This window comes from Pteropus alecto, unplaced genomic scaffold (genome assembly GCF_000325575.1).
Source record: "Pteropus alecto unplaced genomic scaffold, ASM32557v1 scaffold45, whole genome shotgun sequence".
NCBI classification, from domain to species: domain Eukaryota; kingdom Metazoa; phylum Chordata; class Mammalia; order Chiroptera; family Pteropodidae; genus Pteropus; species Pteropus alecto.
Genome location: NW_006442491.1, coordinates 23717537 through 23740974, shown reverse-complemented (window position 1 = coordinate 23740974; position 23438 = coordinate 23717537). Strand labels below are relative to the sequence as shown.

At 45.2% G+C, this 23438-nt stretch overlaps 1 protein-coding gene across 2 annotated transcripts; it reads right to left on the bottom strand.

Moving 5' to 3' along the window:
• Positions 1–1149: 1149 nt before the first annotated feature.
• LBP (lipopolysaccharide binding protein) lies at positions 1150–23080 on the bottom strand. 2 transcript variants are annotated; one of them, XM_015596952.2, is made up of 15 exons: positions 22885–23078; positions 20819–20933; positions 19546–19674; positions 17167–17322; positions 16482–16545; positions 15069–15132; positions 13166–13257; positions 12453–12629; positions 11040–11099; positions 8847–9014; positions 7526–7593; positions 7065–7107; positions 5132–5195; positions 4265–4341; positions 1150–3303 (listed from the first exon to the last, which is right to left on the bottom strand). In XM_015596952.2, exons 1-15 carry the CDS (start codon positions 23006–23008, stop codon positions 3259–3261), a joined length of 1446 nt encoding a protein of 481 aa, XP_015452438.1. In that variant the 5' UTR covers positions 23009–23078; the 3' UTR covers positions 1150–3258. The 2 variants fall into 2 exon arrangements, with proteins under 2 accessions (XP_015452438.1, XP_015452439.1); XM_015596953.2 differs by lacking the exon at positions 19546–19674 and having other exon boundaries at positions 22885–23080.
• Between the last annotated feature and the right edge of the window lie 358 nt (positions 23081–23438).

Below are 23438 nucleotides of genomic sequence, written 5' to 3'. Positions count from 1 at the left end.
CAAAGCCTTGAAGACTGAACCCCCCTTTCTGCTTATACTAACCAGAGTGGATTCTGAAGTGTGTAATGAGGGAGCCTGATCAATACAGGATTTGCAGAACCAACAAGAGCAGAGCTGAGGATGAGTCCTCTGGAAGCAGGAGGTGGGAACCCTCCAGGCTCAGCCAGGCCACAGAGAACAGATGTGTCATTGGCCTCATGCTCAGTGTCTGCAGCCAGCAGTGTGTCTGTTGATCAAAGGAGCTAGAGAACAGGAGACCCCTTGTGAAGTCAGAGGTGATACGATCCACAAGACCAACCTTATTTCTGATATCAACTGCAACTTATGACACAGAGTCCCCCAAGGCCACCCATGAGTTCCATAATTCACTAGAAGGACTCACAAAACTCACGGAAAACTGTTGTACTCATGGTTAACAGTTCATTAAAGGGAAAGGATATCATTTAAAATCAGCCAAGGGAAGAAGTGCATTGGGCAGAGTCCAGGAAAGTTCCAAGTGCACAGCTTCCAGTTGATCTCTCCCTGTGGGTTTGTGGCTGGCCTTATTCTCCTGGCACCAGCGTGTGACAATATGCATGCAGCGTGGCTGACTGGGGAAGCTCACCCAAGCCTTAGAGTCTAGAATCGTTATTGGCAGTTGACCACCCACATGGGTGACCGCAATCTCTAGCCACTTTGGAGGTCCAGATGATACCAAGTGACCCAAAGCTCCCACCATAGATCATACTGTTAGACTGTCTGGCATGGTCCAATGCCCCCAGGTAGACAAAGACACTCTTATCAGGCAGGACTTCCCAAGGGCTTAGAGATGACCTCTCATGGGCTGAGGGCAAAGACCGGACCTCACTTTGAGCAAGGCTAAATTCTTTACTACGCAATCCCCACACCCCACTCCACTGCTATAATTCCATGTAAGCTTCCTCCCCTATACACTCAGGCACCACTTCAGGAGAAGGGGCAAGTGTGAAAGAAGAGAGAGACTAAGTAAATACTCAATTGCTAAACTAATGGAACAGTCTCTTTAAATAATTGGGTTTCATTTCTGGACATTTAGTGCCTGCATTATACCTGTATGGATGTGTGAATAAGAATTGACGTATGGATGTAGCTGTTCACCGAAGCACTATTTATTGTCCAGAGTTCGGCAGCGTTGGAGAGAGAGCTGAGTTGCCAAGTGTCAGAGCAGTTGATTAAAGCAGCGAGAAGCCAAAATGCAAGTACCAGTGAGGCATTTAGTCACTCACTCTGATAGCATAAGCAAGAAGCTCAAACCAGAGAAAGTACTGACTCTCCCCACATGGCCTGGTTCAGTTCCATTTTCCCTATTAAAGGGCATGCCGGCAGACCAGGTGGATCTGGAGTCGTGTCACTGGTGAGGAAGCCCCAAACAGAAGCTCCTGGCAGTTTTATGGATGCTGGGCCAGAGGGGAGAGAAAGGAGGAGGGATAGGAGTAGAAAACTATTGAGCACTGAGTCATGGTGGGAGAAAGTGTCTCAGGGTTTCCCCCTCTCTCCCTGATAGAATCCTTGAGAGAGGCATCTGGAGAAGACCTGAGAAATGAAGGTGCCTGGGCTAAGAATGTAAATATGGGTCTGCTTCTGTGACCCCAAAGTGAGGCAGGTGATAATTGTATCAAGTAGGTTATGCCCTGGGTACCCCTGAAAGCTTGCCGTGAACCCATCAAGTCCCTGGTCACCCTGTAAGGAGGGGTCCCCAGTCACATTTGACACTTGAGGACCCTGAGGCTTAGTGATGCCTTGCCAGGAACCAAAAGCAAGTCAGTTGGAATCAAGATGGACTCTTTCCACCGTATCTGAGGCACTGGAACTGGAACTGGGTCTGAGCTGCTTCTACTTCCCCCATGCCAAGCAGCTCAATGCCAACAAATAGGAAATAGGTAAGCATGTCCAGCCAATAAATATCGAAGCCCACTATGGCTAAATAAATCCTTCGACATGGATTACCTAACATCATCATTATAACAGCCGTAGGAAGTGGCTACTATTACTATCATCCTTATTTAATAGGTGAGGACCCTGAGGGGGAAAAGGACCTGCTCAATGCCACGTGGCTAGTACTGAACAATGCCCTTGAGCCCTTCTCCAGGCCACCATAGGGATGGATGATGGTGGTGGAAAAGTGAACAAAAGTAAAGAGGAGGGAGGAGGGGAAGCCAAGGTTTATTCTGCTGTTAGGTGGGTGACTGCACATTGTCCCGTCTTGGAATGCATCTCTGTTACATACGGGTAAGTGAGTCTATTCCCTGTGAATTATCTATTAGCCGGCAGCTCCATCCATCTGCTCATTAACACAATAAAAAATATCAAACGGAGGCTTCTGATTTCTAGTCCCTGGGGAGCCAACTGTATATCTCCAAACGACTCTTTAGCAAGTGTGATCTAAGGCTGGTGGTGTGGTGATTAGAAATCAAGGCCTTTTCCTCCAGGCCTGACTCTTATTAAACAATGGTTGGATAAGCTTTTTATCTGCGTTGGACCAAAAGCCTAGACATCCATTTCCTCCTAATTTACATCCATTTCAATAGGGAAAACAGCAGGAGGCTGAGTTTTTGCACTGGGAGACTCACTGGCTCCGGTGTCCACCCGCAGGCAAGAAGTGAGGGAGGGGCCGCATGGCAAAGCGAGCCCATGAACTGCCCATGAACTGTCCCTGAACTGAGATGGACAAGCACCTTAAAAAGCGGGCACCAGCACCAGGCCCAGAGTTGGGCGGGGAGCAGAATTCCTCATTCTCTCATGGAGGTCTGCACGGCAGCGCCTGATGATAAAGGGGGAGTGTGGTCAGGGTGGAACCTTGGAGACCACAGATGGAGCTGGCCATCCAAAGACTCCGTAGGACAAAGAGGGTGGGAGATAGGGAGGTTCAGCTGGAGGTTCAGGTGGCTCATTCATTGAACCATACAATAAATATTTATTGAGCACATACTATCTGCCAGCACTCTGCTAGGCACAAGGGTCAGACGGTGAATAAAAAAGATGGTGCTTATCCTTAAAGGTTATACAGGCCAGTGGGGAGAATTGTCTGTTCTAGAGCTGAAAGAAAACTCCAGAGTCAGAGAAGGTGTGGGTGCACCTCCAGAAGAGGAGGAGTGTGGGGAAGGGGCCATGCAGACCTCGCCCCCAGAGCTGAGAGCAGAAGTCTTCATCCTCCCAGAAGATCTGGGAATATCCTGCACATCTGGAAACGCAACTGGCTGATCCAGCTGTGGCCTCCAAGCTCCGTCTTTTTCCTTGACCTCAAACTCTCATGTACTGGATGTTGGCGCCCAAGAACAGGAAGTCCTAGGAGAGATAAAAGACAGGACAGGATGGTAAAAGCATCCTCTATTCCAAAAAGATGCATCTCTGATTTAAAGGGAAACTGACAGCTGGGGAAACACAAGCCGTGTTAGAAACCAGATCAGTGCATAAGTTGTGGGTGTCCCTCTGTCCCCAAGTTCTTCATAAAGTACAGCTTTTGTCAGCTACCTTCTCTAAAGTGGCAATTTATGTCATTTCCCGAGCTGCCGCTTCCTGGCAAGCCTCGTAAATGTCCTTTGTGTCGCCTAAATTTTCTTCCCTTGGCGAATAATACAAAATTGTGAGCTGCTGAGGTTTATGCTCTGACTTCCTCCGAAGTTTCCATCACCCAAAGGGGCAAGAATTCTGAATTCAAGACCAAGTCCTATTGTTTCCCACAGTGATCCATCCCCTGCCTTTGGGGTCAAACAAATGAACAGCACTGACCTCAAAATTCTAATGAATACGATACCATACAACACATCTTCTTATGACTTCCCATGTGCCAAACTGAGCTAGAAGCTTTCATACTTGGTCTCTCATCTTCACAAGAGCCCAGTGAGGTTTAAAATGCACCCCGTTTCTATAGAGGCAAAAACTTAGGCTGGCCATGTGAATTGTCACTCAGGCTTTGCTTTGAACAATGATTGGTCCAACTCAATGATTGTAAGCACTCAACAGTAGTTGGATGTTGGGTATCTCTGGGCCCAAAAGTTCTTTAGACATTTGTTTTTCAAATATAACAGTCAGTCAGAGTTATTATGTTCCTGACCACTCTGCTGCCCTTCACTTTTGTCAGTAGCTGTTAATTTGCTGGGTGCAGATTCCCAGGCACAGTGCAGTGTCTCCTTTAAGGCTCCCAAGCCCGCCAACCCACTCATCCCACCTTATAGATGCTGTTCTAGAAAGATAACCTGAACCGTAGGGCAGGGGTGGACCATAAAATGCCCTTGAACCCACTGACCTTGTGGATCTGTAACACAGGATTGTAGAGCTGAATATGCTTTAGAAGAGGAAGAGGAAAGCCTTTTGCCAACTTATCTGCAGGTTGAGGCACAATGTTGAGAGACATTTGTTAATAAATAACAATTATAGACAAAGTTAAAAAAATCCTCCATGCAAGCTCTATACACAGTACATTTTCACTTAATTATCACCAAAGACTGTGAGGTAGATATGATTATCATTCTCATTTTACAGATAAGGAAATTGAGGAACAGAGTGGCCAAGTAACAGGTCACACAGCTCGAAAGTGGCAGAACTGGGATTTGAACCTAGGCAGCCTGTCACGGGAGCCTTAGCTCTCGACCATGAGGCTGTGTGGAAGGAGTGGCAGATATGGGGCAGATAAGAAGCTTGATGGGAATCTGCTCTCTGCCCTTCGTTCCTGTCTTGCTTTCTATTGCAGCCAAATGAAGTAGAGCTTCACGGAAACAGGGTTTAGGTCTTTATGCTTTATTTTTTAATCAGGGAGTTGGCAATTGTCTTGGAAATGTGAATTCAGAGGTGGGGTTTCTTGTGCCCTATATATTAACTCGGTACTTAATCTTTCACTTGCCACTTCAGGGTGTAGAGGGCATTCTTGTGAGTCCCTCCTTCTCTTAGGAGTTTCCTGTGCACTGAAGAGCTGCCCCCGTTCCCAACTCTCCTTAAGCCCTGGAGGGAGATGGGGTTGACTACAACACCTCCATCTTACAGGCCACTGAAGCTCAGAGAGAAGTGACTCACCCAAGGTCTCATAGCCTACAAGAAAGGCCTGTTTTCCAATTCCAAGTTCAGCTCTCTTTCCCCACAAAAGCAGTGTCCACTCAAAATCCATAGTGATTCTTACCATTGACCTCAGGGTAAAAGGAGTAGAGAATGTAGTAGTTGAGCAGTGCCTCCAATAGCTCTATCTGGTGGAGAACAGAAGAGGTACACGGTGACCACATGTGCCATCTCGTGCCCACCAGTAAACCTTCAAACAGCCGCCCGGGGGGTAGGGTGATTCATTTTGCTGACATGACAAAAGGCTTGAAAAAAGCAAATTTCAGACGCCTACATCCTGCCACTATTTTTTAAGATAAGACTATTTTGAGATGCACATTTATATGTATGAACCGTGCTAGAAAAATTTTGGAAAACTACATGCCCAACCGTCTTTTCTCTAGGAAGGACGTCAAGGTTTGGCTTAACTTTGTCTTTAGTATTTAATTTTTTTTTTTAATAGCGATAATGTTTTCCTGAATTACTTGTATGATACAAAAAATTTCAAGTCAGAACGAAAATTATGAAACACAACTTTTAACACTCACTGTGTGCCAGGTATAGGTTCAGGACATTCCATACATATCTGATTCAACCTTCACAATGACCCCTCGATGTCCATACTAAAGTCCCTGTTTCACAGATGAGGAAACTGAGGCCCACAGAATAAAAGCGACTTGCTAGAAACTGGGTGGCAGGGTCAGAATTCGAATCCAGATTTATCTGATTCTACAGATCAATGGCTTTTTACAGTCCATGTTCTCAAATCCCGATAAGGTGTGTGTTGTGTGTGTGTGTGTGTATGTGTGTGTGTGTGTGTGTGTGTGTGTGTCTTTACATAGGAATGTTTTACTTTATAAAACACTTTTATATGCCATGCACCGCTACACTAATAGTGTGTCATTATTTATATTTTTCTTCATTCTCTGAAAGGAGTCATCCGTGGGATCTCTAGGGATGGTGTCTCTCCCTACACTTTACGTGCTTATTTCTTCTTCATAAGTACTTTAGGGAAAGTCTGGGAAGAGGAGGCCAGCATGTGTAGGATGGTAAAGAGGAAGACAATGACTGCAAGATAAAGTCTTCTCATACCCTCTTCTGCCTGCGAGGGGGAGCTGCCCTCACTCCACCTTCTCTCTTTTCAGAAATCTCTCCTTGATCACTTCAGCTCACACTGATCTTCCCCTTCTCTGTCCTCCTCTAGTGGTGAGCCGTCTGTTTCACCACGTTTTCCTCTTCGTGGAAATCATCTCGGTTTTGTCAGCCCAGCAATCAATTCCTCTCGTTTTAATAACAGAGTCCCTATTTCCCCCTGGGAAGCCCTCCTTTCCAATTTCAGTCCATAGTGTTGAGGACTGAAAATTCTGGCTCTAAGAAATGTATCCTTGGTCAATTGGCTTTGTTGAATTTCTGGCTACAGAGATTGGCTAAAGAATGGTCACATGACTAAGATTAATCCAATGAGAGCTAGCATGGGGATATTTTAAAAATTATTATTTTGTAAGTTAGAAAAAATGATACTACAGGAAATTTTGTGTTTTGTTTTTTTTTTCACTAATGGGAATAACCTGCCTGAGAATGAAGTCAACACAAATGAAAACAGACAAAGAGATGGAGAGAGTCTTGGTGAACTAATTTGAGTACCAGGATCCAGCTTTGCCTGAAACCTCTCGCCTTAGTTTTCTTTTCTTTTCTTTTTTTTAATTATATGACTCTGTACATTTGTCCTGTATAACTAAGACATTTTAAGTTATTTCTATTTCTTGTAATTAAAAGAATTCTTTCCAATGGAAGATTTTTATATAAGATTTAATTATATAGTAGTGCCTAATATTGGAATGCATCTATTGCTTGGCCCTATGTTTTATGTCTTTGTGAGAACTTCTACACTTTCCTAGGGCGGAGAGCAGCTCTCTCCTTCTCTATTTTATCCTATAGGTGTCAAAGCATTGCTTAGTAAACACTCTGAATTAATTAATACCTAAATTATTTCATAAATAAAAACAATAATAACTTACATTGATTACTCCAACTTTAGATTCCTTCAGTTCCATTTGTACCCTATAATGAATCAGATAAGATTCAAAGGTGTGGGCATGATGCCCATGGGATGCCTAAGCAATGTGGGGATCCCCAGAAAGAAGGAGGCACTGGCTTGAGAAGGCACAAGGCCAAGGGTGGGGTAAGGGTGGGAGTGAAAAATATGACTGAGTAACCAAAAACAGTGATATAACCTTATTGGGGAGACTCGAAGAGGGAAAGTGGGTAGTGTAAAGGAGCTCAATCTTTATCTGTCACTTCAGAAAGTCAGTATAGCTGATGTCTAAAATCCATAGATTAAGAAAAAGCAGCATTAGTAAATTCTGTAGAAATTTGGAAGTAATGGGGTTAGGTGGAAAGGAAGTTTGTGGAATCAGCTACAGTGCCAGATGGAGCAAGCTCAGTCGAATGTTCCCATGAGGGTAGGAGGTTGACTTACTTTTCTGGCTTCAGGAACCCAGTGATCATGCTGGTGTTGAAGGTCAATATGGCAGATACATTAACAGCCTAGAAATACCGGTAGAAGGGAACAGGTCTGAATGAGGGAGGTTGTCATGTACAAGGACAACTATGAATACAAGCTGTCTTCTCTAAACAGAAAGCTCAATGAGTTAAAGCAGGAACTTACTCACTAGACTATAGACTCCCAGAAGGCTCATTGTAGGTGCTCGATAAATGTTTAAACTTGAATTTGAACATCTGTACTTGAAATTTCTGACTATGATAGCAATTAAACTTTGAACAGACTACCAGAAGGTGTGCGTGCCTATCCCTGGAGATCTCTAAAGGGATCATTTCTAGCTATCTCAGGGTCAAGATTCAGCCATAGTAATAATAATAGATTATGTTTAATTTAAAATAGATTTATAACAATAATTTTCATAACAATAACAATATCAAATTGCAGATATAGCATCTAGGAGCAATCACCCTTCCAGGAATTTGTCTTGTTGAGTTTCAAACCTTAAACAAGAGAGCAAAATTGTTCAAGTGAGCAGGAGCCCTAAAAGACTCAGAATCCCTTCTCTATTAGATGGGATCCATTGGAAAAGTAGAAACTACTTTCAATATTTAACTTGCAGAGAAGTTAATACAGGGAGTTGGTTATACAAGTGATGGAATTGCTGAGAAGCCAGAAAGAGCTGGAGAGGCAACTCAGATCAGCAGAGGCAAGAAGCCGTTTTCACCCTAGGACCAGAAGAACAGAGGGATGAGTTGGAGTTACGGGAGCCACCATGGAGGAGATACAGTCACTGCCCAAGTCTCTGCTCAAGTCAAAGAGAGAAAGAACAATTCCCTGGCTTCTTCCTTCCTCCTGGCCTCCATTCTCCTGGCAGTGCCTTCCATTGGCTGACCTAGCTGTAAGTCAGAGCTCAAGGGAGCCTGGGAAATGTAGTCTTTGGGGGTCAGATACAGTTACAGAGAAGAGCAAACAGGTCAAAGCATCCCTATACCTTCCTCCCTTCAGTAGCCCAGACTCACTTAGTGGGGGATACATACATTAAACGAATAAACCTGCAAACAGCTACATAAGCATCTTTATAACAAATGCAATGAAGAACAATAATAAGATGTTATAAGAGAAAAATGACAAGGGGCCTAAGGTAGATCAGGGTTAAAGGCAATCAAGAAAGGCCTCCCTGAGGAAGTGATATTTAAGCTGAGATCTGAAGAAATTAGCCAAAGTGTGAGTTGGAGCAGGGGGCAGGAGGATGCACACCAGGAAAAGGAACAGCATTTGCACAGGTTTTGGAACTTACCACACCAAGCCGGAAGATGGGCTCCCTGACGGAGCTGGGCAAGAGCACAAAGGCCTCAATCTCGATCTGGGGGGCCAAGGACAGATTCCCAGGGCTGAAGTTCAGGAATGGGGCAGAGATCACTGCTCCCTGGAGCTCCATCTTCATGTTGGGGTACTGCCTGGCTAACTGGGGGAAGAATGAAGCAATTATATCAAGAGAAGAAAATATACGGGTTTGCGGGAAAAGCCTGGAGGGAGTCAGATAAAGCTGACAATGCTTTTTGGTTGATTTTACACCCACGAAATGCTCTGTACTTTTTTCTCTAAATGGTATAACTGGGTATCTTGTCATGTCGGACATAGAGAGTCTGCATCATCCTTTTCACGGCTGCATTGTATTCCATTGTACATGAGTACTGTCATTGATCTAACCTTACTGGGCATCAAATTGTCTCCAAGGTTTTGCCATTATAATGACCACCCCCACCCCGCGTACTCTTGCTATTTTGGGAGGATACATTCCTAGAAGTGGAATTGCCGAGTCAAACGGTAGGGATATTTTTAAAGCTCTCTGACAGGAATTAGCAAACTATCTTCCAGAAAGGTCGAGCCAATTTTTTTCACTCCCCACCCCAGGTGATAGGTGGGAACTATTGTTTCTACACATCCTCATCACACTCAGGTAACTGCGTATACAGAGACCAGACACTAATGTCTTTGAAATACGACACAGCTATATCCCTCCATTTCAAAAGCATACGCAATTTTCTGTTTAACTAGAGGTAGGTACATAATTTAATTTGGGGCAAGACTGCTTCTTTTCAAGGGGAAGTTGGTGGAAGAGCAACAGTCCCATGAGCCTTTTGGTTATGCAAATATAAAATCTACCTCCTATAGTAAAAAGATGTTTAGAAAGTTGAGGAGGTAAAACACTTTACTAAGAAGGTGGGATGAGTTGCTGCTCGGCCAGGTTGATGAAGATGTGAGCAGGAAGGAGGAGGGAGAGTTTCCTCCTCTTTCTGGGACAAAAGTGATGTTGGAGCCAGAAAGTCGCCAAGGGCCCTCCAAAGCTAGCCCTGACAACACGGTGGCAGGTTGAGCTCTTGCAAGCTCTAGGGAGAGAAAGAGTCTGTAGGGAGTGCCTTAGGGAAGGACATGGCCCATGCACTGCAAAACTTGAAGCTTAAAAAATTTCCCACCATTATAAATCCTCTCAGCTAACATCTAGCCTTTTGCAAGGCATATTAAATACTACAGCCTATGTGACCTATGTTTTGGGGGAACTCCAAAGGTTGGAGAGAACAGGTAGATTTCTGTGAGATTAAATGAGATGCTGCACATGACAGAGCTGCAAGGTATTCACTGCAACACTGATGTAGCGAAAGACTGGAAGCAACCTTCACCGCCTTCCGTGGGGCACTGGTTAAGCAAGCTCTGATCAGTTCTTACATTGGCAGACTGCATGCCCATGACAGCAAGAGTGAGGAAGACCTTTATCTACCTATGTGGAATGATCTCCCGGTACAGAAAGGGAAAACGTAAGGTACAGAATGGTGTGTATAATATGCCTACCGGTGAGTAAAGACATGAGTGAGAGAGACACAAATTTGTTTGTATATACATAGAATGTCACCAGAAAGATGTATACACTCTGATAGTATTGGTACACTCGAGATGGGAACAGGGTGATTAGGGGACAGGAGTAGACTGGGGACTTTCCATTCTATACCTTTTTATGTCATTTGAATGTTGAACCATGAGAATGTATTATCCAGTCAAAATATCATTTCTTAATGCATCAAGAATAATGCCTGGTCCCTAGTACGTTATTGGTGTTATTAATTAGGGTACATTTTGTGGGACATGTTGACATTCCTTGGGATTCTCAGATATCCCCAAGAAAAGACTGGGCAACCTGAGGTCCCACAAGACACGGGACTCAGGCCTGTGTTATTTGGGTTTCGAAGGGAAGAAAGCTCTGGAGCCTGCAGTGACCCTGCCTTTACTGGGGGCCTCGCTGCCGGCCTTCTGACTCCTGGTCAACCTAAGAGGAGTGCACAGGTTTTTGGAGTTTTATTTTTGATTTTCAATTTTTATAAGAGTTTATTTGAGCAAAATTCACGACATATGCCGGGGAGCAAGATCTCAAATGCTTAAAGGGAAACCCCTGAAGACTCAGTCTACACTTTCCATGGGCTGAGGGAAGCCTTACCTGGGGGATGATGGCACGGAAGGACTTGGTGGTCAGTCTGAGGGTAGAAGTGTGTGGAACCTGCAGCAAAGAGACACAAAGAAATTTTAGGTGCTCCCACCAGAGCTGAAGGTCTAAAGAGGGAGGTGGGGAATGTCCAGGATTATAACTTCTCAACTGCCTGGGGTTACCATGGCAGTGAGGAGATGCCTGTCCTGCATTCACCATGAATACATGAGTCCCCAGGTCCTGTCTGCTCTTCTTGAGGCACAAGTGACATTCAGGACTCACTCAGAGGGTCCTTGAGGGTGAGATTTGCAGTCACACAGAGCTAGATTGGGCTCCTGGCTTTGTCACTCTGTGGTCTTGGGCCAGTGCCTTCACCTCTCTGAGTCTTGATTTCTTCACCTATCAAAGGAGGATAATAATAGTCCCCACCTACCAAGTCATTGTGAGGGCTAAACGAGATGGTGGATACAAAGCATTTAGCACCTGGTCTAGCATATAATGAGTGCTCAATAAAACATAGTTATATGATCCCATCTACTAAAAGAAAGGACTGCACCTCAGGTGGGATGGGCAAATCGAACATGATATAGAAAAGGCCTGTGCATGTGTGAGAAATAGTTCAAAGGGCAACTAATTACTCCGCCCATCCACCAGATGGTCCTTGATCAGGGACACTGGATCATCCAAATTGGACCGTACTGTGTTTCCCACACCATCCTAACATAGTTCACGAGGCCTCAGCTTTTACAAAGAGCTATAAGCAACGACTTTCTGAAACCCAGAAGTATTAAAGGGATGAGAAATACTAAAGCAATCTGCTACAAAATTTAGTATACCTATACAAAGCCACATTTGAGAGAGTTGTTTTAGACGTAAGTGCTAGGAAGACTTCGTCTCCTTTTCACCATGAATCACTAATTCATGTCCTTTTCCATTTTGGCCACTAGGAAGCTCCCAGACAGATTTGTGATTTAGAAAGAAAAAAATCAATTTATAGGTCCAAAGTCTTCATAATTGTGTTTTATCTTTAACTTGGTCTATTCTATGTAACTTCATGCATTTATCAGTGTATCTATTATCCTACCTCATTCACTAACATCTTTTTTTTTTAAACCCTCCATAAACCATCAGGATGAGAGAAAATAGGAATTAGAATAACAGGTCTAGACTAGGGGAAAGTAAAACACAGACAAGTAAACCATAAACTCTTCCACAGTTGTAATAAGGGAGAAAGAACTTTGACTTTGAGCTTCCTGGCAGCCAAAGTGAAAACAGAAATTGTGCTAACTTATATTTTTCCTAGCCTTGATCTTTTCTCTTAGTCATATTGACTATTTCACTGATGCAAATGGTGTGGAAAGGAAATATGGAAGCGAAGCCAGGTTACATTGTTATCTGTGAACATTATTCTGTCACTATCCTCACCATATCATCTGTGATGGACAAGTTCAGGTATCCTGCCTTGTAATATACTAGGCTGGCTGTGTTGAAGACGTAATCAGAGATGGCAAAATAGACCATTCGGTCGTGTTCCTCAGGAAGGCTCATGACTGGAGCAAGGAAGGCAACTGGGGAGCGGTGATCATGGTTAAAAATTTCAGCCTGGAGAGAGAAAATAAAGTCCATTTGAACTTTCAAAGTACATCCCAGGGCTGAACGTCTGAGCTCGGTATTTGCCTATACAGCCTGATAAAGAGGCACTGGCTAAAGACACTGCCTGAAACGCCACCATTAAAGATGCTTTCCTTTGGGTCAAAGTATTGCGTGTCCAGAATCCCTTAAAAAATAACTCCCCAGCTTTGTTATACTAACCCGTAAGACCTACTGGCCAGCCCCTCCATTCCACCGAGGGCCAGCTGTGATTGACCTTGCCTGCATAGTGGGCAAGGTGAAGGAGGGGAAGAAGGGGAAGGAGAAGTTTCAAGACCTTAGAGTTGTATAACACTTGTGAGAGGATCCTGGCTCGGGGAACACTCCTCACCACTCCATATTGCCCTGCCCTGGACACAGCTGGAACCACAAGTTTAGATGAGCACAGATTGAAGCCAGAGAGACAAGAAGCCCCAAGAAAGGACTAACGCTGAGGAAATGCCAGGTAGAGGCAGGATCCACCCGAGTCCCGGCTCCAGAGCCCTCACCTTCAACATCACGTCCAGCATTTGGGCCGTTGCCCGAGGGGCCTCCATTAAGCTGTAATCGATGCTGGCAAAACTGTCGATCTCTATGGTGACTGTGAACCAGGGGAGGGGCAGAATTAGGAGCCAGGAGATGGAGAAGGGGTGACTTGTACTTCTGTGACAGTCTTTATTGTCCCCTGCCCTTCTGTCTCAAGACTCTCTACCCAGCCCAGCCCTGGGGCAAAGAACTGCTTCGTCAAGAAAGAGATGACCTGGGTTCTCTTTTCCCACTGGTGGGTTAGCCATGTGTGTGGGAGGTTTGCTCAGTCTGGGGCCTGAGCAGGTTACAGGGTCACACACACACACACACACACACACACACACACACACACACACACGGTTGGAGGAGCCCAGATCTGACAGCCCATCCACACCTGGAGCTTCATGCCAAGGAAGCCATCCAATGGGGAGAATTCTCCAACCAAGAGTGTTGCTCTCCAGTTTACAACTGAGGCCTTGACCTTCAGGGAAATCAGCCTCCTATCAACATGAACCAATAACCAGGAAGGTCAGGCATGTCCGGGGGGCTCAGACACTTCCCCCAAAGTCCTGGAGGAACAGGAGATCTATGTCCCATGTACTGGGTCATTTGTGCCCACCTGGGCCTTCACTGAAGGGGATATCAACAAGTGAGTGGGGGACCTGGGGATCACGGCATCAGAGAACATCTCAGACAATATGTCAGGGACTGTCCCTCCAAACTTTATGTGTGCACCCTAGATCCAGGGCCTCCACTGTAGAAGATTGTTCTATGGTACGCTTACATGTGGGGGCAAAGAAGTTGTCCCTTACCTCATGTTGGCAATAGCAAAGGACGGCAACAGGCCTCCATGTCCAGAAACAGGGAACTTATTAAATAAATGATGACATAACTGTGAATACTACAGTTATTAAAATGAGGTCTGTTACCGCCCCTTTGAAAAACTGCAGGATCTGATAATGCTGAACTGATGCATACCACATGAGCTCGCAATTTTACTCCTGAGTAGAACCCCAAGAAATGTATCCACGTTGTACTAGAATATTTATAGCAGCACTAACCATAATGGTCTAGAACTGAAACTACCCAAATGGCCTTCAACAGTAGAATGGAAATAAATGGAGGGACGAAGACAGTGGAATATGACACGGCAAAGAGAATGAATGAACTCACTATGTGCGACAACATAGATCGAATTTGTATTTTAAAGTGGAACAGAGAAAGCCTTCTAAATACTTTCTTCTAAATAAATTCTTCTAAACACTACAAGGTTCCACTCAAATACACAGTGCAAAACTAATTTTTGCTGGTAATAGTTGGGATAATGGTTACCCTCGATTGGATAGTGACGAAGGACACGTGAGGGGGCTCTGAAAGGCCAGTCACATTCTGTATATCGATCTGGGAGCTGGTCTATGCATGCTCTTTGTGAAAATTCTTTAAGCCGTTCACTTATGGTTTGAATACTTTTTCCTATGTATTAACTTTCACAAAAAAAGTTTTAAAAAGTAAGATCAATTTTCATGCGCTGATATAGAAAAATCTATAACATATGCAAGTTACAAAAGGATAATATACCTATGCTACCTACAGATTAATATCAATTCATAATTGTGCATATACACATATATTCCTGTAAGAGGAATACATATGTGAATGTATATTCATATATTTATGTATATTTATATTGGCATATGCCAAGAAAATATCTGAGAGGATACACCCAACATAGAGGTTACCTCTTGGAAGAAAATTCGGGGAGAAAAGAGACTTTCAATGTATACTTTCTATACTTCTATCCCATTTAAGCTTTTATAAGGTATGTATATGCTCTTAAAAAACCGATAGAAATAAACTGGTCTAGAGTTGGGTAAGATGCCCTACCTGGCAGAGTTTGGAGATAACTCTGTACGTCGGAGGTCACCGATTTCTGGAGCATTTCACAAATCTGGAAAAAAAAAAATAGGAAGAGAAAGGCTGAGGGAGTTCCCTGGCTTCGGTCTGGCACTGTGCTAATTGCTTTAGTCACATTATTTCACGTATTTGCCCATTGCTCATTAATTCTACAAAAAAGTGTACGTACTTAGCATGTGCCAGGTTCCGAAGGAACAAAAACAATCAATAGAGTCCAGTTGGATCTTCCAAAGTTGGTCCCAGAGCTGAACATCTGAGCTAGGTAGTTGGCCTGATGAGGGGACATCGGCTGGAGGCACTGCCTGAAACCCCATCATTAAAGATCTTTTCCTATGGGAGGCTCTGAACTCCCAGAATTTAGAGTTGAATAGCAGAACTAGATAGTAAGTAGAAATAGCCACACAAATAAGTGTATAATTAATGTAGATACTTTTTAAACGCCATCACTTAGTATCTACTTGGCTGGATTGATCAATGTTCTCTGTTTCCCCTGATGCATTACAACATGGCAAAAAGGTGCTGGAAAAGGAGGCTGGCATGTTTTCCAAGCTCCCTGAGACCCCAGAACCCCAGAACAAGGAAAGGAACAGAATATAGCTTGCCACGCCCACTCTGTAGAGTCTGCCTGCTATTCCTGATGAATCACCAGTGAGCTCTCAAAGCCAAACCAGACCCTGGACCGAGAGAGAGGGCAAGGTGCGTGTCTATGTGCATATCTGTGTGTGTTTTCCCCTTTTCTTCTTCATTACTTTCTCCCTTGCTAAGCACAGTCATTGCTACCGACAGCTATAGGTGTATGATACCCGGGAAATGGGATTTTGGTATGAAGTGAGTGTTTGGGAGATCTGAAGGTTAACATGGAAACTTCTTTGTTTTAGCAAGATTCCAAAATTTGGAGATTTTACATAATTTTTTTAATACAAAAAACTGACACTTCGTGGCTGCCTTCCCATCCAGGGCAGGTTCTCATGAGCTTGCCCAGGTAGGAACTGGGGTTCTCCCCTGGTTCATGCACTCCTAAAGTTTCCCACCTGGTCTCTGCAGGCATCTCAGTGTTAATTTCCTTTTTGGCCTTTGTGGAATGCAGGGCAGTGGGGGGCAGTGAGCAAAGTCAAGCAGAGGGAGGGTCAGGAGTCTGTTTGGCCTCTGCTGTTTTACTGCTGGCCAAGCAGCTAGCCATCCTCTGCCTCACTGGACAGACTCAAGGTCTAGAGACCTACGTTTTGTTCCCAACTTTGCTATACACCAGCTCTGTGACCTTCAGCAAATGATTTGTCCTCTCTGGGCCTTAGGCCCCATGGCTGTCCAGGGCCAGAGGTCAGTGAGGACTTGAGCCCAGCCCTTGCGTGGCTCAGCAGATGTCAGCAGCGCAGACAATCCTACCTTGTTCTCCAATATTTCTTGGAATTTGGACTCAATTTGGTTGTGGAAGAGATTCAGCAGCCACCTGGGGAGAGGAGCACAGTGGATGGTCGCTTGTGTGTCACTGAACACAGTGATGGTGGGCAGCAGGGAAAGCCAGGCCCTGGCTTCTGGCTAGGCCAGTTCCCATGGGAGTTCTCCCCACCCCATCCTGGTACCCTCCCAGGTCCCAGAGTCCCAACTCCCAGCACACTCACTGGTTCAAGGCATCTGGCATCTGAGTGCCCTGCTACTTACCAAGCAAATTCAATATTTTTTTGGGGGGTGGGGTGGGGGTGGGGGAGGAGGGGCTTGAGAATCAATATTTTTCTAATTAAGGAAACTTGACTCAAAGAGGCTTGCCCAAAGCCTTATATATTTTTCACAAACTCTCTTTTGGCCAAAAGCCCTTGTTTTCCTCTAATAGTTGAATTTCATTCACCTGATGATGGTTTCTTGACATTCATTTTTTGGTAGAAATGGCACACCATTACCCTGACCTCGAATCTGCATCTGTTAGTCTCAGCAATGTCCCCCAAAGAATGACCTCCAAGTGCCTGTGCATTTCACCTGGACCCTTTTGCTTATCAAAGGCCAGGCCACTGGCTGGTGGGATCTTGGGTGGCAACCAGGGGTCAAACTGGCCACTGTCCCAGTGGTGACCTACCCCAAACCTCCCGAGATGTCCACCTCTATGTCACGGATGTGGCTGCTGCAACTGGAGGCAGTGACCGTGGGCTTCCCCGAGGGCTCGCTGCCCAAGAGGAGGTTGGCCGAAATGGTGATGCCCTTGACCTGAAGGTCAAAGGAGCCCTGTAGTTTCCTGGAGGAGACAAGAGAAACAATGACCAATTCCTAGGCTAGGCTTGGCCATTTTGGGGGAAAACATAAAGTGCAGTTCTCACCCCCAAATAAGTGAAGCTGGAGCAAACAATTAATCAAAAAAATTATTACAAATATTTATTACAAATCAAAAATTTATTACAAATAAGACCTTAAAGAATCTAGGAAAAAAACCTGCGTTCACTTATTTATAGTCAGGGATGGGCTAAGGCCTTTCTAGGCAGGATCTAAGTCTCAGAAGCCGCACAGGAAATGGTTGATACACTTGCCAGCACAGAAAATTAAAGCTTCAGTGAACAACAACAACAAAATGCCATATGCAAAGTAAAAAAAAAATTTCATCATGAGCAAGCCAAAGAACTAATTTCCTTAACATATGAGCTAATTTCCTTAATACACAAAGAACGAGCCTATACTACTTAATAAGAAAAAGATAAAACAACCTAAAAGAAAAAAAAAAGAGATTAAAGATATGAACAGGAAGTTTGGTTGCAAATAAGCATGCAAAACGTTATTACAAATGAAAATAAATCATAACGATGCCAGTATTCACCTATCACATTGACAAAACTTTTGAAATTTTAATCCTCAGTGCTAGTGAAGGCATGGGCAGACAGAAACCTCAGACACTGGGGCTGGGTAAACACCTCTGGATACAAATTCATGGATTTATCCTAATTTCACACACGTATCTTTGATCTAGCAATTTAATTTCTAAGCCTTTATTCTGTGGTTCTTCTGTCCAAGGTATATATGTGTGTGGAGCAGCTCACTGAAATGTCATGGATAATAGCAAAAAATGAGAAAATGACCCACATGTCAGCTAGGAGGGACAGATCCAATAAGTAGTGGGCATTTATCTATGCTGTGTAGCCTTTGAAAAGAATAAGGCCAAATGTGGCCTACCTAGACAAGGGAATATTACTCATCCATTAAAAGGAATAAAGTCCTAACATGTGCTATAATGTGAATAAACCTCAAAAACATTATGCTAAGTGAAAGAAGCCAGACACAAAATGTCACATATTGTAGGATTCCATTTATGTGAAATGTCCTGAATCCACAGACTTGCCCTGGGCTGGGGAAGGGGGAAGTGGGAAGTGACTGCCTGATGGGTGGGGTGTTATCTCTTTGGGTGACAAAAATGGTTTGGAACTAGGTAGAGGTGTTGATTGCATCATGTCATGAATGTACTAAATGCCACTAAATTGTATACTTTAAAATGGTTAATTTTATGTTATGTGAATTTCACCTCAATAAAAATATTACATTAAAAAGAGGTTAAAACAAAGAATGAGAAAATTATCACATGCTCGTATGAAGAGATCTTTAATATATTTCAGTGAAAAAAGCCAGGACAGAAGAATGTGGCCTAATTTCTTTTATGAGGAAATTGAATAAATGTGCATACATAGTTGAGATATATATATATATATGTTATTATATATATACTGAACATCTTTCTAAAGCCTTGTTGTTTAATACAAATATAATGCGAGTCACATAAGTTAATTTAAATTTTTCTAGGAACCACATTTAAAAAGGCAAAAAGGAAGAGGTAAAATTAATTTAGTAGTATCATCTCAACATGTAATGAACATAAAAATTATTAATGAGATTTCTTGTGTTGAAAGCCAAGGAGAGAGGACTCAGAAGAAACCAGGCCTGCTGACACCTTAATCTTGGACACATGCCTCTAAAAGTGTGAGAAAAATAAATTTCTGTTGTTTCAACCGTGAGTCTGTGACATTTAATTATGGCAGCCTCTGCAGACAAACCCACCTTCCTTCTAGGACCTTGGAGGTCAGAGAACAATTCAAAGAGCTGGAAAGTTAGTGCCCGGGGAGCTGCCCTTGACCAATGGCAAATAGGAAGATAGGGTCGCATATCTGCAATTGGGTGACTCAGAGGTGCGGCTCCATCCACACTGTCTCCAAACCCCTATGGATATTTCCTTAGATCACTTTCCAGATAAAGTACTTGCACCTGAATTCTTGCCTTGGGGTCTGCTGCTGGGGGAAGCAAACCAAGAAGATACACTATTACCAAGAGCCAGGACTTGGAACCCGGGTGACCTCTGGGCTTGGGCTCCCTCCATCCATCCTGTGTTCTTTCTGATGAGCTAGGAACTCCTTGGACCCAAGAAGAATGGGAACGAGACCAAGGCCAAGGACCCGAGGGCCTGGGAGCCGAGCCAACTTACAGAAATGACTTGCGCACCTTCCACTTGCCCTGGACCCGGATAAAGGAGTCGGAGATGGAGAAACTCAGGCCCTGGCCGGGGAGGGGTGTCAACGTAGAGCCCAGCAGCTCACAGCTGCGGATGTCCAGGCTGGAGAGAGAGACACGGAGGGCAGCATCAGCCCCGGCCCGGGTCCAGCCTCAGCAGGGGTCTTGCTCACCTTTGTACCTTCTTCCCGGTGGGGTCTGGACCAGTAGGGCTGCTTCGGGCAGATGTCTGGCTACCCCCACTACCTGAGTGCCTCCTGTGTGCCCCAAGCTGACCACGCACCATGCTAAGCACTTTACATCGATTGTGTCACTTGGGCCTCGTGGAACAGGTCAGCACTGTTTCTGTTCCCTTTTCACACGGGAAGAAATAGAACCTCGCACTTGCCCCAAATCATACTCAGGATCAGAGCCCACAAATCTCGTGATCGTGGGTGTGATCCGTCAGTGCACACACCCCTCTGGGTTTGTGGCTTCGTCTCCCAGCCATCTCCTCCTTTGACACATCAGAGTCAGGGAAGGCCAAGGCAGTTCAAGAAAACACACAAAAAGGGCTGAGGGCAGGAAGCCAAGATGACACACTATTGTGGGGCTGTCACTGGGAAAAGAATGGTCAAGTTCTATTTTATTTGCCTGGCACATAATAGGTGCTCAGTAAATGTCTGCTGATGGACTGAATAAAAGTAGAAAGGAAGGAAGCAATCGATGGTAGTGAGCAGAGGCGAGGGGAGGTGATGAGCTGTGGCCTGAACTGCACTTCCTCCATTGTCTGTCCCTCAATGTTCCATGCCTTTTCTTTTTTAGCATCAGTTGCTGGTATCTAATGATCCTTTAAAGATGCAAATCAAGTGTCACCTCCTCTGAGAAGCCTGCCTTGACTCCCACAGGTGTATATACAAACCTCAGCTCTAACAGTTGAGCTACTCTATTTAAAGTTTAGGGTCTATCTTCCCTTCCAGACTATATCCAGTGGTCAGACCAGAGCCTGGATTATGACTCAAAGGAGGTACCAGTGTCATTTTCATTTTACAGATAAGGAAACTGAGGCTCAGCTCACACAACTAGTAGGTCTTGACCAATATTTGTTACACGAGTGAATGAGGGAGCCCAACTCCCTCCCAGAACTTCCCTCTGACCTCTGTGAGGACCCATTTCACTCTCTGTCTCAGAGAGGCCTTGACCCATTCCTGTGGCTTCCCCTCCCTCTCCAGGCCCCTGCCCCTGCCCCACCACCTCAGGCTCCCCACCTGTGGAATTCGTAGTACCCACGGCCGACATGTTTGATCTTGAAGTCTCCAGTGAAGTCGGGCAGCATAATTCTGTGCAGCTCAGTCTGCAGGGCCACCCGCCCCTCCTTGGCCGCTGTGGATAGGAAAAAGCTGGCAGTCAGCCTGGTCTGTTTCCTTCTCCTCTAATCTCTTTGGTGGCTCCCACCCTTCTGGGGAGAGAAGCTGACTTCCTGACTAGCATTAATTACAGTTACAGATTATTGAGCCCTCTGTGTATCAGATGTCAAGAGAAACACTCAGGGCATTCTGCATGTCATGTGGTGGTGTTATACGCATGCCCATTTTATGGATGATGAAACAGAATGCCTGTTTCATCACTCCACAAGGGGAGGAGGGCTGTGTGCCTGGGTGGTGGGCCTCTTTTCTGTCCTTTAGCAGGGGACCCCAAACCCCGGGCCTTGGACTGGTACCAGTCTGTGACCTGTTAGGAACCGGGCTTCACAGCAGGAGGTGAGTGGTGGACAAGCAAGTGAAGCTTCACTTGTACTTGCAGCCGCTCCCCAGCGCTAGCATCACCACCTCGGCTCCACCTCAGATCATCAGGCTTTAGATTCTCATAGGAGCAGCGGTGCCTGGTGCCAAAAAGGTTGGGGACCGCTGCTTTATGGCATCTAGCCTGTGTCGAAGAAACTGTAAGGATAGTAGGGATGGAATCTTGGTTTTGGCATCTTTCTAACTGGGTGACCTTGAGCAAGTCCTCAGCCTTCACATTCTCCATCTGTCAAAATGCCATGATAACAATACTTTCCTCATTAAGGTGCGTGAGGATTAAGGAGATAGCATGGCAAAGCATGGAGGCGGCTGGGAGGATCAAAAACACGCTTGGCTTGGTGCCTGGCACACAGCAGGCCCTCAGTAAATGCCGGGAACAGCAAGGCAGTGTTTAAATTATAAAAAATACGGAAAGGACCAAAATATCCAACTCTAGAGGATCAGTTTAATGAACATGGTACATTCCCATGAGGAAAAGAACAAAAGGCAAATTTTGCCTGATTTATAGTTTCCATATAAACGATGTTTATTAGGACCTTCTATTTGCTCTAAGATGTGAGGGAAGCAAGGATTCTGCCCTCAGGGAGGGCACGTGTACACCGATCGCCGGCAGCCTCCCCTTCTCTGTCTTTCCCACTTGCACACAAATGCATGTGACAGTCTCTTTGCCAGAATGCTACCCCCTTGTCTCTGGCTAATTCCCACTTACCTTTCCCACCCCACCGCACCTTCCCTGGGAAAACTTCCCTGATTGCTCTCTTACAACCCTGCCTGAGTGAATGTTATGACCCCATTTAACAAATAAGGCAGTTGAGGCTCCACAAATGTGAGGAGCAGCCCCCGATCAATTACTGTAGGGAGCGGTGCGTAAAACCCCAGGATCTCTTGCTTCTTGGACAGATTAATTCTGAGGCTTTATTTCAGCATCTTAAAAAAAAAGTCCTACTTTTGCCTCTTCTTTCAAATGGATACATAACATACACGAATCACCTAAAGGGCACTAATCTCAAGGTATTGCTCAGTAATTTAAACATTTTGATACATCCCCATGGCCACCGCCCAGCTCTAGATGTAGCACACCACAGGCTCCCTTGTGCTCCTTCTGGGTCTGTGCTGGCTTCCACAGGTAACTACCATTCTGACTTCCGATTTTAAGACATATATTTTCAAACTTCACCAAGAATTTTCCCGGTGGAATTGTTCCAGTCATTGGGTGGTAGCTGGTTGAGTAACATCCCCCATCCCGCCTGCCTTCCCTTTCCTCTCTCACATTCCCTCTCCCTTATGGTGTGCCCTAGAATCACCTCCCAGATCAACTACTTGCACCCAAATCTTTGTCTCTGTTGGCTGGTGGGAACCCAGCTAAGACAAGTAAGGGCCCAAGTGGCACAGAGTCCGAGCCAGGGTTGCCCGGCTGGGACGGCCATACTGCCTCAGCGAGGGTGCCTAGTCAGTGCCCCCGGAGTACCCAGAGCAGTCTGGTGCCAAGCCAAGCAGGTCAGCCAGTCCAGATGATGGCCACAGCTTCTTACCATACTCCAGGCCTTTGTCTGTGATCCTGGCGACCAGGCCAGGGTTGACACCCAGGGACCCTGGGAAAAACGTGAGCAGTAGTCCCAGCAGCAGAAAGGACAGGGCCCTGGCCAAAGCTGCCATCCCAGATTCCCCGTGGAGTTGGCCAGGACTGTCGCAACTGCAGACTGGGCCCAGCTCCCTTAAGTAGTTGAGACCTGAGGCCTGGGGCAACTCCTGAGTGGGGGCAGGTTCCTGGGATCAGGACGGGAAAGGGAGGCACAGGGGCTGGAATCTGCTTGCGACACTGTTGGGGTCACGAGTCATATTTAAAAGCTAATTGTCGCCATCCTGAGTCAGAAGGCAGGTTGGCCTGACTCCAGGTGACAATATCTGTCCACCCTTCCCACAGGAAGACCTTTTATGCATTGCTAGAAAGGCTTGGTTTTACAGATTAGGAAACTGAGGCTCAGAGAGGCCACGTCACTTGCTCAAGATAGCATACCTGGCAAGTGGCAGAGCTAGGAGTCAAAACCAGGGCTGGCACCATCCAAATTCTCTCTTTTGTAGACTT

What these genes read in the sequence shown, in the direction of transcription:
- LBP (XM_015596952.2), bottom strand. Translation starts at nt 23,008, where the DNA reads ATGGCAGCTTTGGCCAGGGCCCTGTCCTTTCTGCTGCTGGGACTACTG. An exon ending in GGGTACTACGAATTCCACAG is followed by an intron (nt 19,675 to 20,818) that starts GTGGGGAGCCTG and finishes CTCTCTCTCCAG; the next exon opens with CCTGGACATCCGCAGCTGTG. An exon ending in AAGGTGCGCAAGTCATTTCT is followed by an intron (nt 17,323 to 19,545) that starts GTAAGTTGGCTC and finishes TGTCTCCTCCAG; the next exon opens with GAAACTACAGGGCTCCTTTG.